Source organism: Gallinula chloropus (assembly GCF_964237585.1).
Source record: "Gallinula chloropus genome assembly, chromosome: 5".
NCBI lineage: Eukaryota > Metazoa > Chordata > Aves > Gruiformes > Rallidae > Gallinula > Gallinula chloropus.
Genome location: NC_140090.1, coordinates 30,844,135 through 30,866,369, shown reverse-complemented (window position 1 = coordinate 30,866,369; position 22,235 = coordinate 30,844,135). Strand labels below are relative to the sequence as shown.

Sequence of the window (22,235 nt, the reverse complement as noted above, 5' to 3'; positions counted from 1 at the left end):
AGTCCTCAGGAAGGATGATTGCGTTAGGATACTTCTGTACAGCACATTCTTCTGTGGCAGCCTCACTAAAAGAAGTGAGGGCTCTGAACCTCTCCCCTCACTAGCTGCCTCCAGATGAAACAGGCACTGCTAAACAACACCTATTTCCTAGCTCAGTGCGTTGGGAGCGGCTGATGAAGTACTAGTGGTAAAGCTGTGTCTGAATGAGACCGAAATCTCCTAGTTCAATGCCACTGAAACCTGGCTAATTATTCCCCATTAGCCAACACTTTCCACCTGGGAGTGATGGTGGGGATTGGACAGGACATGCTGATTTCACCTAAGTGCCACTGAGCACTCCTGCACTCCACAGGCTGCTAGTTTGCCTTAGCACCCTAACTCCTATCTGCTGGTCTGAAGGCAAGAATAAGCTAAATTCCAATTTGAATTGCCACCATCCTAAACTGAAACCTTTGCAGATGGAAAGCCATCATTTTAAGACCTAATTTCTTGCAGCATCCTAGAGCCAGAACTCATTCCAGTCCACAGAGGGTTTCCTCAGGAGAGAACTGACAAAGCATAGAAATCCAGCCTGAAGAATTGAAGGTCTCTGGGGTGAGGAGAGTCTCAGCAAACAATGCTGTATGTTCTTCCCTTCAGAAAGAGTGGTTTTATAAAGAGAAGGAAGTGGAAAAAGTTCCTACCCAACCAGCATGCATTGTTTTTTCCCTTATTCTAGGCTTTTCTGAGCCCATGTTTGTTTCCTTGCTCCTCAGAAACACATTTTTACACAGAGTATTCCTCATTCCTCTTCATATTCTCAAGAAAACCCAATTCTGCAAAGCCACGTAACAGCTGTACGGTTTGAAGTATTTTAGATGAGAATGTGGCACTGGCACCTACCTTACATTTTCCTTTACCTTACAAGCTTTGCTGTTTGAAAATCACCATCCTTTCCATTCCTACCTGTGTGGTTCATAATGATGGCTATTTCTACAATCCTTTCAAATCAAGTTATCAAAGCACTGATTTTCTTTGATGTTATGCAGTTCAAAGTGATGTAGTGTGACAAACATATTTCTGTGGCATAGATCACTTATGCTACTTTGTTTTTTTTAAGATTAAAAAAAAAAAGAGCAAGCATGAGAGAGAAAGAAGAGGAGGAAAGAATAGCTTGTGGTTTAAAGCCCTTGGAAATCCTGCACTGGGACATTTAGGTACATAAACTTGTCATCATGCTTACCAGAAGCAAAGACAGTACTGATTTCTGGCTTTAAACTCTTGAGTACTCTCCCCCCATCCCCCAGAAGACAGTCAGATGTAGCTGACCACTTCAGAGATTGATAACACAACAAATAGTTTGGGATGAGGGAAGGGACCATTTCACGTTTGCAGAGAAAACACTTACTTGCCTATTCTACAGGATGGGGGAAAAAGCTGCACAACCTTCACCAAGCCCATCTCACCTATTCCTAATGCCCACACAAAATATTATCTATAAAACATTTGTACAAAGGTCTGGCAAACCCTGAGCTGGGAGCAAGGAGAATACTGCAATATCTACTACTACCCTAAATCATCCCTACCTAAAGGATGTTATAGAGCAAGCTACAGAGGGAAGAAGTGTACATGTAGGTATACTGTTAGCAAAGTGAGGGAAGGAATAATCCCAAACCTTTCATCACAGAAAATATAACAAAACAGCCTTGGAATCAAGCAAAGAAAAGAGGGGTTAGAAAAAATAGCAGCAAGAAAGTGCTGCTGGGCACAGATGAACCTCTCTCAACAACATGTCTGTGAGCAGAGCAGGAGTATAAACATCAAGAGGCTCATCTCCAAGTGCCAAAACTTTGGGAGGAAAGAAGTACAGGAAGATGAGGTTATAAGGTTATAACAAGTCTCTCTCCTTGACTTAAGGTGGTGGTAAGGACAGTATGGAGAAAGAATTCAAGACAGGTGAATATAACTCTTCCACTGCAAAGCACTGAAAACACCACTTCTACGACTTTTGGGGTGCTGCATACTCTTACGGTCAAGACAGACACACATAACTATTCTTTTTATCCAGATACCTTTTATTTAATCTTTTAGCAAGAACAGAGGTGTAGCTCCATAGTGAAACACAGAAAGTGGAAGCCTGTAGTGGTTTAAACTATCCAGCAGCTAAAACAACCACAGAGAGTTCACGTGCTCCCTCCGCAGTGGGATGGGGGAGACAATTAAAAAAAAGAAAAAAATAAGAAAAAATATTAAATTCATGGGTTGAGATAAAGACAGAAAGCTGATGTTCAGCTAGCTTTTGAACTGTGCCACTCCCTAACCAACCCCCTGTTGTGTACAGAATAAGACATCATATGGTATGGAACATCCCTCTGGCCAGCTTGGTCAGCTGTCTGGCTGTGTCCTCTCCCAGCTTCATGAGCAGTAGGAGAAGCTGAAAAGTCCTTGACTGCTTGGGAACAACTGAAATATCAGTGTGTTATCAACAGTATTCTCACCCTAAATCCAAAATAGCACTATACCAGCTGCCAGGAAGAAAATTAACACTATCCCAGACAAAACCCAAACTAGAATTAAGTACACAACTGTTTTCCTTATTCAATAACATTCCTTGCTCAGTATCAGGAAAAAGCAGCTCCCTTGTGATTGTGTACTATAATTAAATCTGTGACAGATTAGCTTAGAAGCTAATTCATTTAGAAACAACAGACAATATGAAGAAAAGAAAATGACCCACAGACTTCAAAAGGCTTTCAGCTTGATAAAGCTGTACAACAGACTAGGAAGACAGAGCAGAGCAACAAATTTTCGGAGCGCTGGATCAGTCACACAACATGGCTCTGGCTGCTCAGCACAGACAGAAAGAGGAGGTGAGAATTACTGCAGTTGCTGGCTGTGTGCTTCTGTGCTTTTATTCCAGTTCGCTCCACCATGGGGAAACTCAAACTCACCAGGAAGACACATTAACAACCCAGCTCAGTTCTTCCTCATCCTATCCAGGTTTGAATTTGTTACACTTTGTCCCGTTCCTAGCATTGTTTTTTTTTCCCAAAGCAATTCTCTTTCTAAAGAAGTAATCAAAATTCATAAACCTCCAAGCAAAGGCTCACACCTTAATCACCTTGCCTACTTTTTTGTGAGCTTCTTACAGACTTTAAAAAACCCAACAAACCTCACAACAAAACTTTAACAGATTAAAGGCAGTCATTTTTCCCTGTTGAAGCCCCTACCCAATTATAATTACCTAAGCAACATATAAATCTCACATTATTGATGTCAGCAATGTACAAACCCCACTTTAATTATAATCTAGATCACCTTCTCCAGAAATAAGGAATAGTTGACTAGTCCCCAAGTCCCAAGCTCATTTTAAAAAAAAAGACTCCAAAGGATGGACCAACCATTCTAAGTCAGTGGAAACGTTGACTATTAGCTGGAGCTCAGGACTCAGCCCTAATTAAAAGCCTTCCCATGCTCATTAGTGTAATATGAAGATACAATGCATAGTCCTGTCTTTCCTGGCTGCAGAGCCCAGCTCAGCTAACTTAGCTCACCCAGTCTAGGCTTCCTGGCTACAGGCTCTAGCCTGGTCTGAGGAGACAAGTTTTCTCAAATAGGCCTGAGTGACCCATCCCATCTTACTAGTGATGTCTCACAGCCACACAACTGCAGAGCATCTCCCCAGAGCAGATGAGGTGAATCATCCTCTAGACACCTAGATTTTCTTCCAATCAGTGAAGACTGGATTACCATAGATACCCAGTATTTAGACTGCTAGGGGTAGGTGAAGTAAACAACACTTTTTACATCACTCATGCTGAACACAGAGCTGTGACCCTCTCCCTAGAGGATGAAGAAAAGAAGAAATCATCACTGTGGAAACAACACTGGTGATAGCACATATACACATAGACAATGTTGTGTCTATCATCCTCTGTAAAAGATACCACACAAGCATTATGCAAGTTACAAAGCTAAATTCTGCCTTCCCAATAAAACTAACAGCAGTTGCCTGCAAATGTAACTGAAAATGCCAGGTGTCAAAGGGCAAGTTTGCACTTTGCATATATGTCAAGAACAACATTTCATCAATAAATCAGGACCAAAAAATAATAGCTTTGTGTCAAGCAACTGCAACAAATCTATCTGCTTGGATTTCCTCAGAATAGAAATTAATTTTTCCTTTGGTGTCAAATGCTGAGAAGAGCCAAGATGCCATTCTTCCCAGGGAACGTGCTCCAAGGGAAGTATAAACAGCTACAAAGACCTGCCTCACACACAGTTACAGTTTGTGACTCCTGTAACACGCGGCCCGTTTGTGTTCTCCTAGCAGACCCTTCCAACTTCCATTCCCAGAAGAACGCTGAGAACACTGCTCACCTCTTGCCCCCATCCCTTACAGGATTATTCTCTGCAATACTGGTGCTCTGCTGAGTCTCTGAGGCACTGCCTGACAGAAGGGAATGGCAGATCCATGACTTATTAGCAGGATTCAGTAATTCACCAGCTCTTTAAGCAGGGATGGGAACTAAACACACTCTGGGCCAGCTCTTGAAGTCTGCCAACTAGGACTAAGTAGATGATTTGAGCATAATTAATAACGGTATTCCCATTCCTACAGCTGATTACACTCATGCTTGGGTTTATATACTGAGAAGGTAGACAGGAGAAGGCCAGCCATCTGTGTGATCAGGGCAAACACTGGTGCCAGTGTCCTCAGTTGTGGCCAGGTCATTTAATAAAAAGAGTGTCTGCCTAACACAGTTTTTATTTCTGCTCCACAGTGTAGTTTGAAGACCACTTACTCCTGCACTGCTCACTCATCTACTCGCACTGAAGGCTACCTGGTTTGCTAAGTTTCACTTATTTGGCACCACAACTATTGGCATACCTTAGAAATAATCATATGCAGTATTCATATTGACACAGCAGAACTGAGTCATAACAGAAAAAAAAAAAAAAAGAAGAAATATTTTATTTGTGATGGGAAAAAAAGAACCTATCAAAACCCTGAGAATTGTTCAGAGGCAGGTTAGAGCACTAGGGTTACCTATCCCCAGAATGGCAGCATCTTTTAAACCTGCCAGGAGGAATATGGAGATTTATCAGCCAAGACATCTGTACCAGCTGCTCTGCCTGGAGGGCTGAAGCAAAGCAGCCAGTATAACACCAGCTGAGGGTTGCAAAGTGCACATCAGGGTGCAGGATAGTCACAGAACTGGCCAAGTACTCAGCCAAACTGCCCTTCTGGGCAGCAGCAGGCCAGCTCCAAACCAAATTCTACAAAGGGGAAAAATCCCACTCTGTGAAGGTGCCAACCAGATACCAGGAAGGAGAAGGACCTATCTTCTACAAGTTCAGGCAAAGCTAATAGTTTTCACTGCCATTTCCCCTATGTCAAGACATCTTAAAACTTGATGGAAGAGCCCGCTCAACTTACCACTGAAGATTAAACAGCTCTGTGATCGTAACAGATCACTGATAATAGATTTAATCAACTTAAGTAAGTAAAAGAGATATCATGAGGTATCTTAGGATCTTTCCCCAAACAAGAGCTGTCACATGGCAAGGCACTGTGGACCAGCAACCTTGTGTTTTGAAAACCACAGGTCCACTGTAATTTAAGTGCTCCTTGCTACACAAATTCAAGCCACCCTTGCTTCGACATGGTGTACTTTCCAAATACTAATTTAGTCATGCATGGGTTTTTATCTCATCGGGTTTTGGCTAAAAAAGAATAAAGAGTTTAGAATACCACTGTCAACAGTGGAAGTTTTACTTTTGAATCAGTAGAAACAGGGCCTTAAAGTCCCACCCAAGACTGTAAGACTATGGTCTAAGGTGAAGACATTTAAACAATAAAACCTATAGAGTGCAAAACACATTCTCAGGGGTTTTTACAGAGTCTCAAATACAGAAAAGGCAAAAAGCTGCTGAAATGTTGGAACAAAGAGATCAATTAGAATTAAACCAAGCACAAAATGCATACAGCGCAATCCTAAAAGCTCTGGACGGGTGAGAACAATTGTTATTTGGGACTACAAATATGAAAAGAGTGCTGACAACTTTCCAAATGACCTTCTGGTATTTTATTATTGTGCTACATTTGCTAAGATTTGTCCCCTAGTATTTTTAGGTCAGTGACATGCTACAAACAGGTGCTGAGCATGGTGACAGTTCACAAAGTATTTGCTAAATTCACAGAAGGAGCACCCATGCTTTCCAACTGTCTGGATTTAAGAAATCTCAACTCTGTGGCTTTTTGAGAAGTTGAACAGTCAACATCACACCTGGCTTTTTTTTTTTTTCCTTTTTAAATCACACGTTCTGGCTTGCAAGGTGTTAGGAAAATATTTCCTTTACATTGAGGGGTAAACCAAATGGGGTGGGGGGCGGAATTTTAATTCTACTGCAGTAAGGATTGGTTTCAGACCTGTGGGGTGAGCTAGAGGCTGCAGGAGCTGGGCAGGTTGCACTGGACTGAACCCCATCTACACGCCTGATCGCAGCATTAGAGGCAGAATGACTCGTTGAAAGCCAACAGCTTTCCACCTGCTGCTCAATTTGACAGGGCTGCAAGCTCAGGAAGTAGTCCATTTACTAACCTTGGCTTCTTTGTACCTAGTGTTGGCTCAGCCAAGCCAGTGGAGCCCTAATAGCTGCAGTATTTATCCTTTTGGCAAGTGAGGAGGCATGGAAATAGCAAGGAGGAAAAGACAGAAGGTACTCCAGAAGAGAGGCAAGGAAAGCCACTCAGACAAACAAAAGGGCAGGGAGCACATTCTGCAGAAGGCAGAAACTCCCACATCCATTAGGACTTGCTGTCTAAGCAACAAGAGCTCCTGGCAGACACAACTGACTTCTCTGAAAAAAAAAAGTTCATTTTGATAAAGGACAGGGAGAGAAAAAAAGGTGAACAGGAAGAGACATCAAAAGATCAGGAGCTATGCAAAACCAGGAGGCGAGGGCAGAGGCCGTTTGTCTTCCCCATCTATGGAAACATGAAGGCACACGCCAAGGGAACAGCAATGGTGAAGGGCAGCTGGGGACATTTGCTCCTTGCAGACCTCCAGGAGAAACGCCTGCCTTTCCCCAGGAGCCTGTAGAAAGCCCAACAGGGAGACAGGATAGATGCTGGAGTATTCACAACTGTCTGCAGCTCGCTGCAAGGTGCTACATTTCCCAAACACATTTTTTGATGCAAGTCACCTCATTCCAAATTTGTAACATGAACAGTTTGGGGATTTCTCTCGAATTCAGGAGAAAAAAAAAAATTAAAAAAATAACACCACCCCCACATCCCTGCCAACTGATCCTAAGATGATGCATGTCTCTATTTTCCTACATATTAAAGAACAAATCATAAAATCTGTTATTTTCCAGTTCGGACTTGCAACCAACCATCACTTCATATCCAGCTGAAGACAAGGGACAGGCCCCTCCAAAGTCTCACCTGAGCAGATCAACGCTCCAAACGCCACTCATGCTCAGAACCCCAAACGCTTCCCATGGGAACATTGCTGTACCCCAGCAACAGGGCAAGATCAAGCCTGTGGTTATATGAGCATGCAAAGGCCAGAGGAGGCTGCTAGCCCAGTGCCAGCAATTTCTAGTTAACCCCATGCTTCAGAATGTATTGCTGTTCCAAGTCAAAAATATAAATAATGGCAGCAAAGGTAAAAGGGTCTATAAAAATACAGCCTTCCACTGCTAATTAGTGGCCCATTTTTTGGAAATTATGGGAAATCACGTTTTGCCTTCTGCAGTAAGACAAAAAGTTAGAAATGTGGGAAAAAGCTTTTGTATCTGCTGATCAAGCAAATGAAAACTCGTTTCAAGCTGCCCTTCTGATTCCAGTATATCAACAGCTTGTCCCCCTTGCCCCATGACTGTATCTGACACCACCACCTTGGCTTGTATCAGGAGTTGAAAAGTGCGAGTCAGACTCCAAGATAAACTCGTCAATAGCGAGGCACAGACATTCACATTCTTTCCCTACCTGCTTGTGAGTGTCAGCTGTTTGTCTGGGAGCAGTCCCTTGAAAAGCTTTTACTGAGGGAGAAAAGGAAAGGGGGATGCAGAGGGCATTTCAAACAGAAGAAAAATCAGGGAAGGGAACCACACAAAGACAGCAAGGGGAAAATAAAATAAAATTTAAAAAAAACCCTGTCCCCATCAGGTCCTCCCAACAACCTTCTTTATCAGAGGTTCATTGTCAATCAATTAGCCAAGGCAGCAGGGGTCTGCAGGAAGGGGGGTAGCTCCAGAGACAATGGTCTGCCCTGTTGTATTACTATTTAATCACTTTTCCTAAATAAATAAAGCAGCCCTGAGGTGCTGTCATGTCAAGGGAATTTATAACAAAAAACCCCTTCATTTTTCATTGGTCATTACTTTTCCTTCCCTCCCACCCCTGCAGGACTAGAGAGGGTTATTACTGTAGCCTTAAGTTCCATCTTTGTGTTGCTTGCCTTTGATTCCCACTCGGACCTTGCCACTTTCTGGCACTAATTTGTCAGGCCGAACAAAGGAGGGATTTGTACCTCCTGTAAGGTCTCAATTAGGAAAGGCTTCTGCTGTATTATGTGCCATTGGGACAGGACACAAAGACGGTAATTACAGGAATTTGCACTAAATGGCTGAAGAATTCACAGCAAAACTTTTCTTCCTCCCCCCTCCTCATCCTTTTCCAAGCTCACCCCTCCCAGCAGCCCTGGGGAAAACCGCTCTCAACGCCTGCAAGCTGTAATTACCGACAGCAGGCCCCTTAGGTTAAACAGCAGCCCTCACCGGGGAACAGCACAAACTGCCTGCGGGGAGCGAGGTACCAGGGAGAGCCTCAGCTTGCTGCTGTGTCTCCAAAGCCTCCTCAGCATAAATTTTTCGGAGCCAGACAAACTGCCCCAGTTTCTCCTATTTCTAATTGCAATTATTCATTTCTTTGCACCATGGTAATAGCTACAAGTTCCAGCAGACTCCCAAAGACCAACTCTACGGGTCCCAGACAGATGGCAAAGGGTCCAGGTAGTACTGTATGATACATGTGTGGGATCTAATGTTTCAGCCCAGCTTCTGAAATGCAGGTGAATCCCTAAATATCCCAGTGGCTTGTCTCCACATCCTACAGAGAGCAAAGCAGGGCTAAAATACCAAGGTGTTTACAGCCACAGTGAGGAGCAAGGAACGGCTGTGTGCTGCTAAACCATGTATACATGGTCTTCCAAGCGATTTTCTGTTCCTGCAAATGCTGCAGTCTGGCTGCTTACCTGCACACTTGAAGCTCTGAACAGTGAGCCCTCTCTCTAGAGACAGCGTGGTCAGGATGCTCAGGAAGCTGGTGGTCACGGACTGGCGCTTGCTCTTTCTAAGATCATTTCCAAAGGGCCTATCTCCAGGTTTGTTCCTAAGTGTGACCTGTGGGTTCTGAGTTAAACTTCTAGTAGCATTGGCTGCTGCTCTCAGTGCTTCCATCCACTCCTGGGCCCTCTGACGGGTCTCTGCACGCAGGCGGAGGACATCTTGAGGAAAAATTACCTGAAAGCAAGAGTCACAGCCATCCTGAGTATCTGTCTGGACTGACAGGCACACATCGACATTGTAGCTCAGCAGAGGATCTTCATCAAGCCTACCCGGTTGGAATGCCATGAGATAAGACCTGTTCAAGACAAACGTAAATGCCTTCCAGTTATTCTGGATGGTTAACCTATAAAGAGTCCCTGATTTGAGAATATTTTGGTACTCTTTAGTGTTTTCAGTCAAATTCATGGATAGGAAGAGCTCCATGGGCTTCTCTAACAATCCATTGGTTTGAGAAAGGTCACCATTGCTTTCAGGCTTTGGCACATTCTCCAGTTTCTCTGGCTGTCTCACGAAAGCAGGCACAGAAGCACGCACTGCTTCCCAGAGTTTCTGCCCCCAGTCCAAAGCCTCCCACGAGGATTCCGCCTTCAGCTGTAGCTGTGAGTTGTCTGACAGGACAGTGTCCACGACCTTGGTTTGAATGCATCCTGTAACAGTGACCCTTTGAAAATGCATGAGTGGATACACGGTGGGAAGGGTCTGGTTGCCACTACTGTCCAAGCAATACAGGTACAGTTTGTACGGGGAGAGCTCGGCGTAGCAGGTTTGCCAGTAGCTGTCATTGTCTCTTCGAGTTTCTAAGTACCCCTTCTTCAGAATATTTGGGAACACTGGCTTGTGCTCTGGAGGAAACAAAATGAAAACATTACAATCAATTCCTTTTAAATAATCCTAATTGCTACATCATTCTGGCTTATACATCTCTCCAGATACATGAGATATCTGGAAGAAGGGATCACAGAAGTAGCCTTTACCCAACAGGTTACAGTTATCAAACCAAGCGCTGACTCAACACTTCAGCCAATAAGAATGCAGCACTTTTTTACTCAGAGGTGCCAAAACACTTCACAAAAAGGGGACAAAGAGCAGAGAGACAGAGAAACAAAGCAATTTTCCTGAGATTATCCAGGAGAATAGTGACAGAGCAAAACAACCCTGTAAGTCTCCCAGAAAAGTACAATATTATCAAGTAATCTATTGCCAATTAAAATACATTTCAACAGTGAGAAACACATCCAAATTACACCACCACCTTTCCTGCCTGCCCACCTCTTTCCCAGGCTTAACTTCATGCTTTCACCCACAACCCTTCTACCTGCCCTGCCCCAAGCAGCACAGGGGGAAGGAAAATGGGGGTTCACAGTCAGTTAATCTCTATTGCTCCTTCTTCCTTGCACCTTTCCCCTGCTCCAGCACAGGTCCTCTCCAGGGGCTGCAGTCCTTCATGATAAACCTGCTCCTGCATGAGAACACCATAGCTACAGTTCCTTCAGGAAACTTCCACCTTCTCCAGAACAGGGTCCCACACAGGCTGCAGGGAGATTCCTGCTCCACCACGGCGTCCTAGAGGCTACAGGGGAATGAATCCCTACCCTAGCAGCACCTTCTCCTCTGACCCTAGGCTGCTCCTCACCCCACCTGGCCGTCCTTTTTTCCTTCTGAAAGGCACTGTGCCAGAGAGTCTGCACCTGTGGTTGACAGGCACAGTTGTGCTCCTGGAACCTGCCAGAACCCACCAGAACCACCCCACCACCAGCACCTGAGCACTGTACCTGGACTCACCAAGGACACAGCTGTGCCCAACAACAACAGAACACTCTGCACAGCACCACTTACTAGAGAGGAGCTTGCTGATTTATGAGAACCAGGCTCAGGACCAACAGAAACAAACAAAAATGAAGTAAGAGCCTGCCCAGACTCAAACACAGGTAACTAAGTGTCCCAGCACTTCAGGGGCAGACCCCTTCATAAGCTGCGGCCTAAGGCAAAGGGAACTTTCTTCACACTGAGAAAACCAGCCCGTACACGAGTCAGTCCAGGCACCAAAGTTACATGAATTTAAAAGGAATTATCTACAGAATTTCTCAGTTCTAAAAAAGGTTTCTGTGCAAAATTTCTTCCAATGGTATCTGCATCACTTGAGCCACCATTAATATCGGCAAATGTCAAATTTTCTCCTTGGGCTGGACACGTGGCTCTGTGCAATTTTTGTTGGTCCCTGCATAAGTTCAGTGGCATTCACTGTTTACACTCTAACACCAACTTTAAAACTTGGCACCCCAAAACAACCCAGCCCTGAGGAGCAAATTCTTGCTCCCATTTGTCTTCTACTTCACCTTTCCAGTAAGGGTACCTGTGATGGATCTTGGCCTACAAACAGCATCAGAGTAACAGACACAACCAATGAGGTTTCCAGATGCCTTCTCTCTAAGACTGGTACTCCTGATGCAGGAGCAAGGCAGGCACTTGGAAACGGCTCCTCATCTGCTGCCCAGCACCATCAGGTCAAAACAAAATCAGGACCAACTGACCTTAATACCCAGCATCACAAACAGCAGCGATACAGGTGCTGTGGTTTCTGTGGTTTCTTGTGGTTTCTGCCCTCTTTCAAACCTTTGAAAGAGTGATAGGGTAGACAGCTGGAGGTACAAAAATTTTCAGTGTCTCAGCTTAACCAGTTACCACTCATGTTAACAGGGCACACTAACAAGTTTTAGAGATGATCACCTCTCAGTATATCTAAGATGTCTTCAAGACAGAGCTAAGAGAACCTAAGCATTTGGGCTTGATGAAGCTTGGAAACAAAGAACCAAAGGCGAGCCTGTATAGAAGTTACTGCAACCCCATGTATACTGGGCCTCCTGACTAAGACAGCCAGGGCTGCTGCCTAAGCTGCTCACACCACCACCAGCTCATGGGTGAGTCTCTCCATCCTCCCAGGGGCACAAGGAGAGTCAGGGATGATGAGTACTTGAGGGACACAGTTACTGTCCAGAGGGCACCTGATACCAACTGGTTAGAAAGCAGATCTTGGGCTGTAACCTTGAGTCTACAGAGAACGCTGAAAGCGTTGCTCTAGTTGGTTGTGACACTGTTGTGTGTGGTCAGGAGGAGGATTAAGGACAGCAACAGTGTACAACCTTTGGCTAGCTCTTCCTGAAGACCAGCTTGAAGGATTTATAAGGATTAAGCAGACAGATTTCAGTTAAACTTAATGAACGTACATGAGAATCAATTGCTTGATATACTTAATGTGAGTATGCAAACCTCATGAGGGTTAAAAAAAATGGTGAAGGATGCTACCTCCAATTCACACTAACAAAATGGAGGCAGCAGCGCAGCCGCAGCTTCCCCACATTGCCCATTTACTCAGAAGGGAGCCTGCATTTAACACCACACTCAAAGCACATTACACCGTACCTACAAAGATTCTCTACGTGTGGGACTAAAATCGTAACGACAATTAAAAAATTGCTGCTTTGGCACTAGGTCTGGAAAGGCTGAAAAGAAATCAATACAACTATGCCTTTGCAACAAATAAGCTACTCGAGAGTATTTCAGCTAAATATGACAACTGAAAGCAAATTTAAAACTCAAAATGGCAGAGGCAAAGCACACTCTCACAGCCCAAATGGACAGACGTGTGCGTGCGCGCACCTGTTAAAAGAGAACCAATTTTGCTCACCGTACATCCCTGGCCCTGACATTCATTAGTATTTCTGTGCTAACTCAAAAGCCATTAATTTCTCTGAAACCCACGCTAATCCCTTTGTAGTGCGGATAATGGGCAGCCATTCTAGAGTCATCTTCCCTTTCTATTAATCCAATCAGGGAGGCAGCGCTTCTGCAGCTCCAACTGCAATCTCTCTCGCTTCCATCAAGTACAGATGACAGCTCAAGCTTCTCCATAATAAGACAACTCATAACCTTCCCCCAGCCACCCTTCCTTCATCTGCACGCAGGTTTGCTTGTCTTTTGTTGAGTTAGAGAAAGGCTATCTCTGCCTGCCTTTCACAGCGGCACCCGCCTCTCCCTCCTCCGCCCCACTCCTTCCCTCAAGCTGCGTGAATTGGCTCCACTGGCTCTCGCTCTAACTGGGACAGAACCAGCAGCCAACTTGATTAAAATTCAAATTACTTGCATTGTTTAGGTCAGGGCAACAGACATTGGCAGACACAGGTTGAATCCATACGCTACACACATGCGGGCACACACCTTACAACCCTCTGCTCCTTTACCTCCCCCGTGTGCAGTGTGCCAGATAATACCTTCCCACTTAGAGAGCAAATGCTACTACCATCTCTCCATGTGCCTTCCAAACAGAAACTGCATCTCTTTTTCCTCCCGACAGAGACAGGGAGAGTAAATTGAGGAAGAGCAAAAAAGGGAAATAATCACAGTAAATGGCCCATGCCTGCGCCATTCAGAGTTATAATTTCAAGAGAAGAGGGGGAAGGAGGCAGAGGAGGGACAACAGCTGGGGACAGTGCAATATCTTCACCGGCATCTGTCCTCTCCTTTGGGAACAGCCTACTCCTCCCAGAAAGGAGCACACACTTACTCACACACTCCCACAGTTCAGGGCAGTTGGTGCAGCCAGCACCACAGGACAGGGAGCCGAAACGTCGTCTCAACGTGTCCAAAAGACCTGCGCTCCTGAACTCTACTTGTGTCCCTGTTGGTACGGCAGGAAAACTTGCCATGTTTTCCACCACCAAAGCATTTCTTACAACAGTAATACCAAGTAGCTTGGAAAAGAGCTGAAGCAGAGATGCCTAGTTATTGAAGGGTTTTTCTCTTCAGGCAGCGTTCCCTTCTGGATTCTCTCATGCTTACTACGAGATGCGCATAAAAGTTACACAGTTGTTCTCAGGAGCCCTCCTCTCTGGCTTCCATGGAACTTGGTAGACACCTTTGGGATGTAAGATGCTCTCAAATTAGTTTGGGCTAGTCCCCTGCTTGGTGGGGTTTTCTGGATCAGTGACAAACTGTGCCTCAGACGGTGCAACTCAGATCCACAATATCTACTTTCTTCCTACTTGAAAATAGAGTCGTTCCTTCCCACCTATTTCCCCATCTGGCTCTGCAGGTATGGCTCTTTCAGGTAAGCATACCTGATTCTACTTGGTCCTGAAATAATGGAACAGGTATTTGAACACAAATTTCCAGCTGATGGCTGTCTGGGAGCCAAGTCTGGCGGCTTCTCCCAACGACATCTCTTTTCAAGGGACCACTACAGCAATGAGACCTGTAACTAGGTAGCAGGTTGCATACATTTATATAAAGAAGCAGCATCTCTCCCCACCAGAAGGACATTCACTCTTTTTCATCTTTCTTAGGCCTAGGGAGAGCAAAACCTGCTTTGAAAATGTTGAACCTTCAAACTCTTAATTTTAGATTTATGCATTGCTAGAGAGATGGGCTTAGCTGTTCACCAAAAAAAGCTCATTGCTGAATGAACTGCTTAAGCAGATGGATAAAGAACCTGAACAAATGATTCTTTCTGTCTTTCAGGTGTGGCATTGTAAGAGAAACATTCGAGAAACTCTGCTGAAGTCTGCAGGATCACAGCTGCTCAGCCACTCCATCCAACCCTTTTCTGCTCCTCTGCAGGAAGTCGAATGCTTGTAAAGCGTGTGCTGAGCAGACCACCAGCACCTGGTGCATACTGACACAGTGCCTGTGCAGAGGGGGCAGTGCTGAAGGAGGCTGGATTCAGTCAACACGCAAGACCAACCCAGAACAGGACTCAACTCTGGGAGAGAGGGAAGTATAATGAGTTGAAAGAGATGGTTACCTACCACCAGCTAGGAGATGCATAAAACAGCAGCCCTTGCAAAAGGAGTGAGAATATCAGACAAAAGTGGTTTTGCTGATTTTTTTTTCTTTTATAAATTCACTCGATTTTAGAAAGAAGGAAGAAAGGGCATAAAGGGACTGTAAAGCTATGAAAACAGGGTCAGTTCACATTAGGAGAGTTAGCTGACACCACTAAGGGAATAATAGCAAGTAACCTGAAATTTCAGATATGAAAGTCATCACCTCATCACTGGAAGCAATCAACTCTGCCCCAGGAGACAAAAACTCTGTTCATTAGCTTTATGGATTGTTGTAACTCCAGAGCAAAAATCTCCATACAGAATAACCCTCCCAATCAGAACAGCTTCACAAGGAAACTCATCAGTGCTGCTTACTGTAACCCACCCACATTGTGAACTTGTCCCCTTTATGTGAGGCCCTCTCACTGCACTCCCCTCTCCATCCCCCAGCACCATCCCAGAGCCTCCCAAGCAAGGGAGAGGAGTAGGTCACATTCCCCCCAACCTGAGGCAGCTGCCCAGCCTAGACCCCTCTGCTGCTCTGTCTCTGCCAGCCCCTTATCTGGTCCTTCCAGGTCAGAGGGTGCCCAAGACCAAGGAACAACCAGGAGCGAGCCTGCAGGGAACAAGGGCAGTGCTCCTTGAATTAGCTGGGGTGGGGTTTAGAGGGGAAGTATCCAGCACAGGAGTTGAAGTGAGGTGATCCAAATTATGCTCCCATTTGATCCTGGGCAAAGTGCCTCACCTCTCTTTGCCTACTCACCCTCCATGTCCTTACCACGTGATGTATTTAAATGGCAATCTCAGAGGAGAAGGGGCTATCTCTTGCTAGGCACACAGACAGTTCCTGGCACTTATGGACTCCACAGTGGAGGGCATCCAACTCACATTTGACTTTAAATAACATTTTTGCCTCCTTAAATCTTAAATTCTTCCTATCAATAATCTTGAAAGGCCCCAAATCTCCGAGGTAAAGCTACCCTTTTCTTGACTACCTTTTAATGGTGAAAATAAACTGGTGGCAGGGGAGGGCATTGGTTCTCCAACTGATTTGATACCTCTGGGATTACTTCCAAGTGGTTTGAGGCTTCCTGCTCTCCAGAGAGGAAGGTGCAGAAGTGTCATTTCCACACATCTGCCTCTTGGATGACAGCACCATTATCTTCTGCACAGTGCCACGGATTTATAACATCCTGCTATCCCAGTGACAATCAGCCTCTTGGTCTGCCCTGGCTGTGTAACAGACAAGACAGTGCTACAGGGTGATTTGCCAAACCACAAGTGGCAATCAGGCTTCAGAAATCTCCCTGGTAGCTGAGCCACCTGGCCATTGTGGGAGGGGAAGCAGGAAGGCTGCATGTCACACCTCCAATGTCTCACACACCTCAGGATCTCTGGCCACCTCTGCAGCAGCTCCCTTAACTGACACAACCCCCACCCTTTCCAGCTAGCTGTCTTTGCAGGTCCTCCCTGAGAGGACAGCAACAACCAATGGCATCCCTGTCTGCTGCTTTGTGACCCTCCACCACAGACCTGCTCAGCACACTGAAATGTACTACTAAATGCTGCACGAGCCAACATCACAGGCACAGAGCTAGAAACAGCCACCACTACTGCTGCCGCCAAAGGTGAGGATATCAGGCAAACAAAGAAAACATCCCAACATAAAGTCTGTGTGGTCACCAGAATAAGAAAAAGCAGCACTGTGAAACAACTCCTCAGAACTCAAGGGTTACCTCAGTCCCTGACCTGTGACTCAGTGATGTGTTGCTCATGAATACAGATGTAGATGTCTCGCTTCCACAAAAACACACTAGAAAAATACATAATGCGTACAACAGTTGTATGAAGAGGGGCCCAAACCTCTCTTGAAATACAGCCTGCACCAACTCTGAGTACAAGATCACTTCAGTGTCCCAAATGACGGCTAGGCTCCCAGCCAGATAAAAAGATGGGGAAAAAAGTTTGGGTTTGTTTTTTAAAAACAGTCCATTGAAAGGAGGTGCAATCCTGGCCTCAATCAGACACAGCAGCATTCAGGCCTCCTGGCCAGTTTTAAGTTAGTCACCTCTCCCAGGTTATGTCTATTTTGCCATACCATAGTGCTGCAAAGACCCCGTAGGCTCAGCTTCCTGACAAAGCATACTGCCAAAACCAACAGGGCTGGCTGAGTACCTCCAGAGCTGCTTGCTGGAGAGGGGCACAGAGAGTCAGCCTTCAGCAGTAAGGACAGTTTGTCAGTGAGTGGGCGCCCAGTGCAATGACAGCTCTGGAGTTCCCTAAGCTCACAGGCACGGTGGGCAAACAAAGGAGCCACCCCCGAAAAATACTATGGCACCCACAATCCCGGGAGCACCTGTGTTGGAATGAAAACGGCCACATGACTCTCAAAGATAACTGCTCACGCATTGCGTTTTACTGATGTGAGCAGGCTTCTGCTGGATACCACAGAAGCAGCATTCTCCCTCTGTTGGCCAGGCCACGTGCCCAGAAACACAAAAGCCAGGCTTGAATTTGCTTACACCTTCCATCTTTTCTAGCTCCACAGCACAAACCGTGCTCACCTCCAGTACACGGGCTGTTTCGCCAGCACGCCTAGGGAGACACTGTCCCAAAAGGCATGGCCTCCTTACCGATCCTTTTCTGTCACAGCACATGGAAAGGATCCGGTTTCGTCTGTATTATCAAAAAAAAAACCAACCCAAAACCCCAAACCAAGCAGTGGGAACAGATAAACTCATAGTAATAAATACACTACGAAGATAAGGGGGAAAAAATGTGAAGAGCTGATCCATGCGGCGAGTCAGCCAGCCTGGGAGGGCTGGGAGACCTCTGCAGGATCCAGCGGGAAGTCCTTCACCGCAGAGGCTGAGGCTGCTCACAGTATCCTGCATGCATTCCTTTAATCTGTGTTAAAAGTCCTGGAAGGGGATGTGTCCATAGGCTGTGGCCGCTGTGACTGCTTCAACTACTGCAGCAGCTTTGACCCAACCTGAAAACACATTTTTCAGGCTCCTGTGGAGAGTAATTACCAGTCCCTGATACACAAACCTGCAACATCTACTTTGTTGCTTTTGCTTTTCTCTTTTCAGCTCAGCTCATAGTAGCAGCAAACTCTTGTTTGTAGGCTCTCTTGTAAACAGAGAGGGAAGAAACACCATGGCTGCCTTCTAAACCCTGTGCAGCAGCTGAACAGAACAGGTTAAGAGAGTGCATTTTCAGAGCACAGAAGTTGTTCTTCCTCAAAGAAAGTACCACTGCTTTCAAACATCCCATGCAGAAAGGTTCTTGGAGGGCACACAGCAAGTGCTGTTAGATGCCTTGCAACTTTGGAAAAAGCAGTAGAAAAAGTGTGGGCTGAGCACCTTGGAGGTACTGACTGCTGCTGGGCTGCAGGTAAATACTGGGAGTTCTTCAGCCATTCCATTTCCTTCCCTTGCATGGTTCACCCCCAAGATCCCAGAACCTGACTACTGAGTCTCTTCTGTAAAAAGCCATTCTGAAGAGACCCACGTTTCTGGCAGCACTGAGCACAGCAATGGGACTTCTTCCTGCTATGACAATCGAGGAACAGATGGGCTGTAAGATACCTGGCACTACTGTGGATAGTATAAACCCAAGAGTTTTCTCCAGGAAAATCTGTCAATTTCTGCTGTTCTCAAGAGTGCTCATGTTGCCCTACTTCACAAGACTCCTTTAAAGATGCAAGGCCTTCACAGTTATACCTCATAGCTACAAACCCTTTTAACACGAAATTAAACCATTAAAGGGCACCTCACACTCTAACACAGTTTGTTCACTCATTCTCAATGGAGAAAACCTTCATTGCATTCCAAGTGCCAGCGGAGGGGCTGGGAAGCGAACCACTGAACTCCACTGGTACCACTGCAGCAGCACACCTTGGGTGCACACTGTGATGCACTGAACCCTGGACACAGCCTAGCTTAAGGAATCCAGCTGTACACTGAGTGTGCTTCTTGTCTCTTCCTCTCATGGTTATGTAACGGAAGGTTTTCTATCAGGCTGCTCTAGATACTGGTTTGAAGACTCTGGACACCACAAGATCCTTTTAGGGCTTCCAGAGGGTTGTTGCATCTCCCTGGGGTCTGTCACCTCTAAGCAACACATACGGCTTTGGAAGCAGCAGTGTCCCAGCACTGCAATTCCTAATGAAATTTCTTTGTTTCCCAGAAGGGGAAGAAAAACTTACATCACTGTTTCCACTTTTCATTTTGCTTCCTTTTATGAACAGTTGTGTCACAGTGTCTGTGTGTAAGGAAGAGGGGAATGAAATTTGCTTCCCCCCCAGACAGAGGTGCAATCCCCCAGTATATTCCTGCAGCTGCCTAAACCCTGGATTGACAAGGGAGACCTGTTTGGCCATGGAAGGACCAGCTGGATTGGCAGCTTTCTTGTTGATGCCTGGGGATCCAGAAGCAGCTTGAAATCACTCTCACCAATTAAGTACATGAACAAGTCTTTAAATACTGAATGCCTTCAGTATTTCTTACTTTTAATAGCATAACTAACAGATCCCCTTTCTTTTTCTGAGGGTTGTGTGGGGAAACTGGACCAAAAAGATCAAGCTTAAAACACTATCAGGGACATGTATTGACCTTTAATGGCTAGATTTTAATGGTGCTTCTGTGACAAAGGTGTAGCTTGCTAAATTAAACCCAAGAGGTGCCCAGGATACAGCTGCTTAAACCAAGAGCTCTACCTCCAGGCTTCTGGGTGCATTCCTGTTCTGCACCCCTTCCCTGGGAGGGGCACAGGCAGAGACCACACTCTGCAGTAAGCACCATACCTCCCTAAACAAAAATAACAGCAGGTGTACTTGCCTTTGTAAACCAGGAACACTCTTCTCTGGGATACAGCAACTATGTCACAATACAACACAATAACCCACAGGTTTGTGCACGTATGGATGCACACATCCTGATAAACTGACAAACTGGGTGTATCTATATATGCACACATCCAAACACACCACCATTCAGGCACTTGCTTTTCATGCTCCAAAACAGCTGACTTATCTGGGAAGCCTAACCCTAAAGGCTTGCTTTAACCCTCAACAGGCTACCTATTCATAAGTGGAGCCATCCACCATACACACATGCATAATTTTGTAACTCTCTGGTTTTCAAATTCCTTTGTAAAGTCCCACCATTATTTAGATCACGAAACCTTTGTGGCACTAACTGCTTTGCTTTTCCGTAAGTGCCCAGTCCACTTCTGGCATCTACGAAATAAATCATGGAGATGGAGACACTGGTTCAGTGTTTCCAAAGCCCTGAGCACAGCCTCTTCCAGTGCAGTGCTTGAGAAGGCAAGAGGGGAAACTACCACTTGGTAAAATACCACTTCGTATGGCTCTCTGGGGACGCCGGCCTCAATGTGACAAGGCTTCCCGTGGCCATACAAGGCTGGCAGGGATGCCTTAATATTGACAAGCACAGGCTCCACGCTTGAGCTTTTGTTAATTGTTTACGGTCTGAATAGCCAGCATTTCTTAAAGACCTCAGAGCTCACAGTAAAGCTTTGTATGTCCTCTTCCTAATGGCCACCCTTTAACTTTTAAGAAAACTGTCAGGATTTGCCATTCTCACAGTAACTTTAGCACCATTCTCACAGTAACTTTAGCACCATTCTCCCAGTAACTTTAGCATTCAAAGTTTTTTATTTTGGGAAAATCAGGTAAGGAAATTATCAGAAATACATAGCAATTATTTTTCCTGGTCAAACCAAGAAAAATAGAAGCAAAAAAGTAAAACAAGCTTAGTTTTTCAAACCATGAAAAGAAACGAAGTCAAGATTGGCTTAAAAACTGATCCTAGGGCAAGCAATCAGACAGAGCTATATCAAAGACAACAGAGCCATGCTGATTGGTATCATTTCAAGAGCTACCTCACAACTGTATTTGGGGAGGGGGGTGTTGGTTGTTGGAGGTTTTTTTTATACACACAACTCCTCTTTCAAAATAAATACTAAAAACAAATAGGAAGGTCTTCCTAGCAACAGAAACAAAGAAGCATCAGAACAAACCTGTGTTTCCTTGGATGTCCTCTCCCTTGGTTAATGCCAGGTAGGAAAGCAGAGCGCAGCTATTGTCCTGCCCGGGCACAGGTGGCTGCTGCAGGGAGGTGCCTGTGAAGACCACTCCCCAGTTTACATGGCTGATATCGGACCGTGACCTGTTGTGTCCTGGCTTGAATGTGGAGGCTTCCTCATTCTGCACCAGGATGTCATTCACCGAGCGAGGCCTGTCTCTTCTCCGCTGGCAGATACTGAAGATGTTGAAAGCTGTGGTCTCCCCTTCCCCTGCCCAAGCAAGGTTACCAGCAGCTGTTCCCCTTGGCACCACACGCTGGTCTTTGGCAGGGAATGCTGTCTGAGCTTTGGTTTCCAAGAGGCCATTTTTGCAGTGATCCCAGATGAGGCTACTTTTGGCTAAGGAGGCAACGTTCCTCAGATTCCTGCTTTCTGTTATCTGATCAAATACCTCGTGCCCAACCAGTTCAGGGACCTCCTGTACACCGTACACCTCTGAGGGCTGCACAATCTTTTCAAGCTTAGTATCAAAACTATTGAAAAAGTCTTCAGTTACTTCCAAGGCAGGGCTAATGTCATCAACTTCAAGAGCCTCCATACCCTGCGCTGCCAGTGGGCCCGAGGCGTTGCGACGCACTAAGGAGATACCACATCAATATCAAGGGAAAGAGCTGCTTCACACCTGCCTTGGGCACACCATTATCTTAGAGGTGGTAGGGCTCAGGCATTCACCAACCACAGGAACCAAATCCACCCGCCTTCAGATGGGAGACTCAACATTCACTGATTGAGTGGGCTACAGTCCCTCCGTGGAATAAGCTCACAGCGACGCAGCGCACCTGTAAAGCAAAGCAAAACACCACGTCAGGAAGGGCCTTTTCCCAGGGAAGAATCTTTAATTGCATCAGTCCTTTCACAGCCACAGTCCCCTTGATTTGACTTTCTCCTTCATTTGGCACCAACGCTGTCGTGTGCGAAGAACCCCTCTGGGCTTTCTGTTGTTCACTAAGTGCAAAGTCTGTGTAT

The 22,235-nt window shown here is 45.6% G+C and overlaps 1 protein-coding gene across 1 annotated transcript in view; it reads right to left on the bottom strand.

Annotated features, from left to right (window-relative positions):
• Window positions 1-21,822, bottom strand: part of PLEKHM3 (pleckstrin homology domain containing M3) — a 71,962-nt gene extending 50,140 nt beyond the window's left edge. The window contains exons 1-2 of the mRNA XM_084265619.1: window positions 21,204-21,822; window positions 9,246-10,181 (exon numbers count right to left, since the gene is read on the bottom strand). Of these exons, the coding sequence (XP_084121745.1) occupies window positions 9,246-10,181; window positions 21,204-21,807 (1,540 nt within the window). The 5' untranslated portion in view covers window positions 21,808-21,822. The remainder of the gene's footprint in view (window positions 1-9,245; window positions 10,182-21,203) is intronic.
• Between the last annotated feature and the right edge of the window lie 413 nt (window positions 21,823-22,235).